The 9,078-nt window shown below is 38.0% G+C and overlaps 1 protein-coding gene across 1 annotated transcript in view; it reads left to right on the top strand.

Annotated features, from left to right (window-relative positions):
- LOC122791837 (fructose-1,6-bisphosphatase isozyme 2-like) overlaps positions 1-9,078 on the top strand; it is a 181,779-nt gene that overhangs the window by 144,379 nt on the left and 28,322 nt on the right. Inside the window, exon 5 of the mRNA XM_044059798.1 lies at positions 1,751-1,888. Coding sequence (XP_043915733.1) covers positions 1,751-1,888 — 138 coding nt within the window. The remainder of the gene's footprint in view (positions 1-1,750; positions 1,889-9,078) is intronic.

Here is a 9,078-nt window from a genome sequence, read left to right as displayed (position 1 = left end):
TTCATTTTTCAGGAAAATATGTGAAACAAATATATCTAGTTGATTCCTGGGCCTATGCCTCCATCTGGATGCTGCAACTAAAAGTCCAACTAAATTCAAAAATAAATAACCATGAATTAGGTAAAGCAAATATACATAGCTGTATAGGCTCGCAGTCCAAGGGACCATTGAGGAGCATAGACCAGAGTGCCAGTTTCCCCCATGCAATGTCTGGTTAAGTGAGTTGCTTAAGGTGACACAGTGGGCAAACCAGAACTGAAGGAAACAAAGACTGTACCACAAAAAACTAAAGCTCTCAGACTTAAAAATTCTCAGAAATAGCAAGCCAATGTTATAGAGCTTATTGCATCTAAAAAAGACTAGAAAATCTAATTTAAGCCCCAGAGGGTGGAGTGCCTAAACTGACAATACAGATAATTTCCTTTTTATCCATTTTTTTTAAATCAAATGTATCAGATGTAGGGAAATTAGCCATGTCAATAGCTGTAAATGAAAACCTAGCACTGACATACACACACACACACACACACATACATACATATATATATATATATATATATATATGGGTCTACTGTTTTTAGTCGAATTACACCTGTTCAAAAATGATTTCAGGCTGCCCACTTCACTGAAAGCTCATTTGACTGAAAGAACCTTTGGTCGAATTACATTTGGTCAAAAACGGAATACAGCCCCTGCACCACTGCAGTGCGAACCTGGAGTAAGAATATTAAGTAAGGGGGGTGTGGGTGGCACAGCCCCCCACATAATTGCAGTTTATGCACTGTTATATACATGTGTATCAATTGAAATACATTGAAACATATTACATCAGTAAAAACTGGTTGCAAAATGAATACATTATGTTGCTTTATCAATAAGCAAGTTATCACTCACAAATACTTGAAACTCATCCTATCCAAAGCAAACAATAAACAACAGTAAACTCTTTTTTGCAGGGGGGCAAACTCTCCTGCACCCTCACACCCCCTGCTAATTACATATACCAACTCCAAGATTGCAATACAGTGAGGAAAGGGCAAATTCCGTTATCCCCACTGCATCATGATCTTCTCAAGAGCAATGTCGACACATTCTATGAGATGATTTTCAATCATCTGTGCCAGCTTCTTTTTGCATTCAGTGAGTTACAGTTCAACAGCTCATCAGTCAACCAGATAAACAGAGAGAGACTTATATATATATATATATATATATATATATATATATATATATATATATATATGTATATATCTGTATGTTAGTATGCTGTGCTTGGGAGAGACACTATGTTTAGAATAAGACATGCCAATGCAAATAATTTTTTGGTATCTTTTTATCATAGCTACAGCCTAAACTCCAAATCTCAGAATTCAGCTCCCCAATGCATCAATATTTTAGGGTAATATATTTCTAGGAAATAGTGACACGCAATTGTTTTCCTACAAACTGAAGGTAATATACTGCTTCCTTTTGGAATGATATGCATTTTAACACATTCTGTTTGGCTCTGAGAATTGTTTGCATGTTTATTGATGCAAGATGTTTTAATTATTGAACTAAATGGCTCTTTTCAGGATCTGCAATCAGTGCTTTGGGAACTTTACAGAAGTATGAGGGTAACAATGTACAGGTAGATGTTGTGACCATTCTTGGCATTTGCACATTGACAGACTATCCAGTGTATGTATTAATGTTACTATGCTGCTTCAGTGTCATAGCTCTAGTAATGCAGTCACTGTCATCCTCTTAGGCCTTAGGGGAGTTCATTCTAGTGGACAGAGATGTGAAAATTAAGAAGAAAGGGAAAATCTACAGTATTAATGAGGGCTATGCCATGTACTCCGATGCAGCACTCACTGAGTATCTAGAGGCAAAGAAATTCCCAAAGGTAAGCTATTTTGTTAGATGTTATGGTAATAAATTTTCCAAGGACTGAAATTTCTGTGCTTTTCATAACAAATGATTCTTGCTTCCAATACTGCTTTATCTGAGTGCACTACATGCATTGAGCTGGATCCTAAGAGACTGTGACAGTTCTGCCAAAATGGTAAACCTTAGAGGAAGTCAACCACACAGTGAAACAGAATGTTACCAATCTACACAGGTGTATACTGTGCTGCCTTAAACAGGATGTTTGTGCCTTGGCTATGTAATGAGATTCTATAATGCACAATACAACTCAACCTTACGTATATGCAAGGCATCTTACTATCTTTGGTTTGGAGAACAACATGCAATGGGTTATAGCTTGTTCATCTCTGAGCAGAGTTTTGTGTTCCTAAACTAAAGTGACAGGAAATTCTGCCTAGAACTCTCCATATAAATAAAGGAAGAGACTGTGAGTTCATAATTTGCTGGATTTTCCCACTGGAGCATGCACAAAGACAGAAAAATCTCTGTAAGAACATTTGCAGATTCTATTCTGATTTTGCAAGCTAGTAACATATACAGTGTGTTTTTATCTAAAAATAGTAAAGTCTAAACTAGCTGATAGTGTTTGCTGCATGCCATCCATTTGTTGTGAACTTCTATTTCATTTGTTCTTTTGATATAAACCTAAAAAGGTAAGTACATAGGGGGGTGGGTGTTATATACCAGCTATAGTAGCATGCATTGACGACTACCTTAGATTGACGTGAGATGAGATTGATTGCTAATGCCTGTAACATTACTTCCTTTATAATGAGTCTGTCTCTGTAAAGAGTATCAAGAAGTACAGTGTCTTGTCCGTGTCCTGACATGTTCAACTTAATTATGTCTGTCAGCTGAAGGCACTTCCATCATATATGGGTTATATACCTTTAATTGTCAGTAAGCTAGGTACAGAAAACTGTATCTCATATGTTACATCTTTTAGATAGTCCATTCTGAATGTACACAGCATAGAGACTAGAGCACATATTTAGTGTTTGCGTTGTTTATTAATCATTCTGATTTTACATGACATTGGAATTGAGATGTACTTATTAGATCTGTAGAAATACAACTTCAGAAGTGAAAGAACATATTTACTTTCAAGAGTTTGTGTTTGGTAGTGCAGAAGTGTAATTCTCAATGAAAAATGAATTATTAGCTGAAACCCCCATATTATCATGCTGAGCAGAAACTTAGCTAAAAACTGAAATGTTTGCATTCAGAAATGTGATTTATTCCTCAAAGATAAGGTATTAACTGATAATTATGGAATGTAACAATGTGCTACATTCCTGCATGACACTGGGGAAGAAGGATTAAAAAATATTTAATTCTTTCACTTTTCTGGAAGAGGAAAAAGAAACAAATGGTAGGACCTAGAGATAAATTCCGGGTTTTTGTGAGGTCAGTACGATGTTCATATTATTCTGCATTCATTCTTTACAAAGCACAAGGTCCTACAGACACTATAGATACTTACATTTTGAGTTGAAGCATATAGCCAAAACTGTAAATTGAATGAGTTTCATGATTTACTAAAATGAGATATTATAATTTGTGTTATAAGTAATGATGTATCTGAGTCAGGCTCATTAGGAAACAGACAAAAGCTGTTAGTATGTACAGAGCAAGTGAAATTCTAGTGCAGTTATAAAATAAGTGAAGAATATGATATGTCTAAGATAAATGTTAAATGAAATTAAGAAAGAAAAATTAAAAATAAAGTATGGAGCATTGCAAGAGTAATGGATACAAAAAGACAGTCATGTGACAGTGCACTGTAACAGTTTTTGAGCACAGAGAAAATGTATTTGTAATCATGACTCATATAGATTGTGTGGCTGCAAGTATGAGAAGAAACATTGTCCTGCATCCTGTATAATTCTGAGAACAGCAATGCAAATTCTGAAGCCAAACTTTTGGACCGAAGTTTAGGTACTTGATGAGTAGGTGTCAATCACTGTAGGAACAAGTTGTTTCGATGGAAGGTTCTGCTTCATGCAAACCATGTTTAAAAATTATTTATACAAGGTATATCTGCAATTGCAGAGAATGCATTTTAATCTAAAGCTGCGTGATCTGAAGGTAAAATGCAAACCAGGCAAGGGTCTGCATATTGCAGTGATATAAGTAGACCATATTTACCAGAGATGTATGATGAGTTGTTAGAAGAAGAATTCAAGATTCATTGGGTAATAAGGTGATATGAATGACAGAAGGAAAAGTAACCATTTCAGTGATGCACTGACATTTACTCTGAGATACAGTTACTGAAAGACATTATAAAGAAAGGTAGCCTGACTTAAAATTATCAGTAAGGAAAGAAATCTAGTTTCTTTTTTAACAAAGAAATATGTTATGCCCAAGTGTATTGCTCAAAGCTGGCAAAATAATTGGTCTCAATCAAATGAAAAAAAAAATAAATATTTAAAAGACTATATGAAAGACATCAAGGAAAATTGAAGTGCAAACAAGGAACAATAGATACATTTTCCAGTCCAAGAATGCCAGCTCATATAGAACAATTAATGTCAGAATTATATCTGCAATACAACAGCAACCCAAAGAAAAATATGGTATTATACCCAGCACCAGATCATTCTTGGGATACAGTGACAGCTGGGAAACATGACTACATTTGCAGTCAGTGCATTAAAGCCTTTATTCCTGAAGCAGGGAATATCTGATGGTATCTTGTCTGGCAATGGTCCATAATGCAAAAGTCAGGAATTCAGAAGATTTGTGCATGAGTAGCAATTCAAACAAAGAAAACCCAGTCCATACTTTTCACTGTCCAATGGGTAAGTAGAAAGAACTATCCAAATGTTGTACCAAGTACAGAATGTTATCACCCCTGGTAGAGGTGAGGTGTGGACTAATTTGTCCAAGAAGTTTGCATTTATGAGTCCAGAAATCTCAGAGCATACATGTTCAAGGATATATACATTTACCAGTTTATGGAAGGTTAGTTGAAGTCTCCTAGGAGAATGGTGTTTGGCTTAGTATATATGGGCTCCATAGTTATAAGACAGGAGGGACATAGATGGGGTTCTATAGTTATTGTAAGGCAGGAGGGACATAGATGGGGTTCTGTAGATAACTACGATATAATAAGAGGTTTGTTAATGCTAAGCTGGATGTGGAGAAGTTCCAAGTCATTATCTTGTCTACAAATTTTGGAAATTAATTTTGTTAAGAATAAGGAGATTCTCTAATGTGGTGGGCCTTGAAAGCCTGCATTTATAGACTGCTTTCAATGGGCTTGAACCAAGTCTCTGTGATGATGCATATTAACATTTACCAGGGAAAGGACTTCTAACAGGGAATCAGTTTTTTTGTTAAGGCTCCTATCATTTAGCAGACATACCTTAATGGTTCTTCTTTTGACTTTTCCTGGTTAGGGGTCGCCACAGCAGAACTCCGGTCCACTAATGATTGGCAGTAGATTTGTACGGTGCCGAGGTGTCAGCCTGACACCCAACTTTCAACGAAGGCACGCCCATTCACGCATGTCTTTCGAACACCACTCGACCACGGGGAGAACATGCAGACTCCACACAGAAGGTGCTCCAGCTGAGAATCGAATGGGAGAACCTCTTGCTGTCAGGCAACAATGCTACTGCTGCACCACTGCAGCTTAGCAGACATACCTTAATGTTATCCAAATTCTTTTTAGTTATGTTGTAACCTTTAGAGGATTAACATTGCCTAAAAAGGCACCATGGTGGTGAACAAGGATTTAGCTAATATATGAAAGCCTTGGGGAGAGAAGTGCAGGCCAGCTTTAGCAAAACAGTAGGAAACTTCTACTATCTCTTCACAGGCTGACATATGTTGTACTCCTTTGAATTACACTAGAAAGTAACCCAATTGTTGGAATATTAATCTTTTTTTCAGTCTGAATAATTATCGGTGGTGGTAGAATTCTGTTCAAGGCTAGGCTCACATAAGCCTCAGACACATATTCTGAAAACTCCATTATGTCTGTCTTCATATAGCCCGGGGAGGTACATTTCAAGCCCCTTGCAACCATGTGTAGAACGCTTGTGACATTTGTGTATTTGTGGTGCAAGGACTTGAATGCTTGTGTGATGTGATGAATCCTGGCACCTGATAAGTAACTGACCATGATCCTTTTTGCACAGCCTGGTGAGGGATGCATTGGTGTGTCTCACTATGGAGTCATCTATGGCTAAACTATTAGACTGTGTAGAGGTTTGCCTTATAGGCTTACGAACTGAGTTCATGTCACCTTTTGATGTATGTTTCTTGGTGAGTGCTACCTGTGATGTTTGTGAGGCTGCAGAGGGTATTTACTTCCCAGATTACATTTAGGAGACATTTGTGGTTTAGGTAGGTTACTTTTAAGAGATTTAGCATATGTAGATCTATGTGTTTAGTCTGAGCTGTGTGTACTTTTTTTAGTGTTGAGTTTTGTGGTACTAACAGCCTCCCCACCTAACATCGCCCCTCAGGAATCCTACTTAGCTCACAATGGCTGCCTGCTCCAGGACAGAGATGTGTAATCTTCCATACATGCCCTGTGCAGACTCTACAGTGCACAGGCTGCTAGCATTGCATGCTAGCATGGCCTCTCCTTTGGGTGATCATCTGTTGGTTCAACAACAGGTGTCATCACTGCAGCAGAGTTTGCTGCCCTGCTCCCACAATGGGAGTGAGTGAGTTTACAGTGTCAGCTGACGTTTATCCTTTTCCCACTTTGTCCCTTGGGTACTCACTGGTGACTTAGGGCATTATCTCGCAATGCCATGGGATCAGGGAGGTATATACAGTGTTACTGACCTATACAATATGACTCTTTAGCCTTGGACATAAAGTTCATTTTTTTCATGTTCTTCAGACAAAAGGACATTATTATATACATTATTTGAACTTGTCTGTTTAATAAACATTCTGTATTTATCTCCTGTTCATTGTAAAAAAAATATATTAATTTCCTTTCATATTATTTAATCAATATGACATGAAGTCTGAAACACAAATGTCTGTCATTATTTTCTGATTTCAGTCCTCAATGATTTGCCATTGATTTGCCAAAAAATACATTTTTATGAGGAAACAGACCAAAAATATGAGGCATAAATCTGGACATTCTGTGAAAATATGGACAGTTGGGAGGTATAGACATGGTTATATGACTGTTTTAATGTATCTGTGATGTAAATATTCTGAATGTAAGTCTTTCGGTTGTCATTTACTTCTTGTGCAGGCCATGGCCACCCACTTGGTTAACAAAAAAAACTGAGATGGGGCCTTTGATTAGGCTCTTAATCTTTGTATGAGTTGTATTTGTGAAGATGAACCTTTATGCAAGTACAGTAATGGCAAAAAAAATATATATTCTTATATTCTTCATGCACAGGTTTTTGGGGTACATTTATGTGCCCAGATCTCTTGGCACCTTACTTTTTGTGTTTAAATCCAAACCTAAAGGTAAAGAGGTCATATAGACAAACCATTCAGAAAAAAAAATGAAAAATAAATAGAGTTTTCACTTTGTGATACATTAAACCTCCTGTTACATCCTGGGGTATCATTGCACTATCCTACTGTCCATAGCATTGCATATCTCTGGCACCTACATTGCTGCCATTCTTGTCCAGATGTGTACTGCTCTTATAAAACTATGGCAACTCACTGTTTGAAACTGCTGGCCTACTGTTCCCAGAATTCATACCTCTCAACTCCACGGATTTTTGCAGAATGTCCAAAATTTTCCCTGATACTTGTGGTCTGTCCCTCATAAAATTTGTATTTTTTCTGGCAAATCATTTAGGACTAAAGTCATTAAATAATGACATACACTTGAGTTTCAGACTTCATATCCTTCAGAGAATGTATGCTAACACAAAACCTATTAGTTCAGCAAATGACTATGTTCATAACAGTGATATTGAAATTTTGACCTAATTTTGGGCCTTTGTCCATATTTCATGAACTAAGAGGTTGAGAAGTATGTCAGAAGTCACCAGCCTATGACTATGTGTGTTGTTTCAATAGGCATCCTCATGTCCTCCAGAGGGGGTGGACAACAAAGGTTAGACAAGTTCATCTGAACTGAGAATGATATCCTGCTACAGGGATTAATGAGCTATTGGTGTTGTTTGTTAGTCAGAGGAGTGTGCTCAGCAGCCTCTAATGGACCACTTTTGAGAGACATGGTATCAGTTCTGTCAGTGCACAGAATTGCATAACACAGGAATGTGGAAGGTGTGTATCTGACATGATCAGTAAGGTCTTCAAGAAATCACACTGTAAGGAGCAAACTCTCACCTCAAGACTAACTGGCAAGGCAGAAACCCTAAAGTTCCCTACATGCTGATGATGAAGTCACAGGTATTATATTCTGAGGACTGGGCACAGATTTTGGGAGTGTCCAGTCCTTATATACAACAACCATGCATTGCATGTCTACAGACCACAAATACCACTGCATGTGGTTCTCATAGGCACTTCAAGTATGCAGGCACACATGAATGGCAGTGGAAGTATGTATCTGTTCTATGTCTACATAGTCTGTACCACTGTTTGCATCTGTAACACAGGGGCTCATATGTAACATGGGTATTTAGATTCAGTGTTTTCTGTCATATACTGTATATTCACAGTCCAGATCACTACAATGGCAATACCTGCACAGGCTGGGTCAGGGCATGAGACTTTTGTCATCACTTTTGCAGGGCCTGTTAATGCCAAGACACAGATCAAGTCACAAATGATGGACAGCTCTGGCTTTCTCCCTCCTATATGGTTCCCCACCTTTAGCTTAGGGTGACAGTATGACTCTTCATCTGCTCCTAAACTACAGGTGATACTTCATGAGTGCTCACTGTACCTGTTGAGGAAGCTGATTAATGACTGAGAGCTACAGCACTGATTGGCCTGTGGCTGCAGCATTTGAGAAGTGCACTTCATCCAGTATCAGTATACCCATCATACAACAGCCAAGTAGGGAATCCTGATGATGTCATGCATCCCAGCCAGTCCATTGTATGCAGCTGCCAGTACTTAATCAGCAGGTATAGAGGACTCTCATCTGCTGCTGCCTATCCTATGGCGACATGGAATGATGGGTATGCTCCACAGCTTCCATGAGAATGTCACCCAGCACTGCCAACAAATTGGTGACTACACAGAGTCCAG

This window comes from Protopterus annectens, chromosome 17.part0 (assembly GCF_019279795.1).
Source record: "Protopterus annectens isolate FY-2018-M chromosome 17.part0, PAN1.0, whole genome shotgun sequence".
NCBI lineage: Eukaryota > Metazoa > Chordata > Ceratodontiformes > Protopteridae > Protopterus > Protopterus annectens.
Note: the sequence above shows the minus strand (reverse complement) of the source record. Positions and strands in the feature narration are given on the sequence as shown.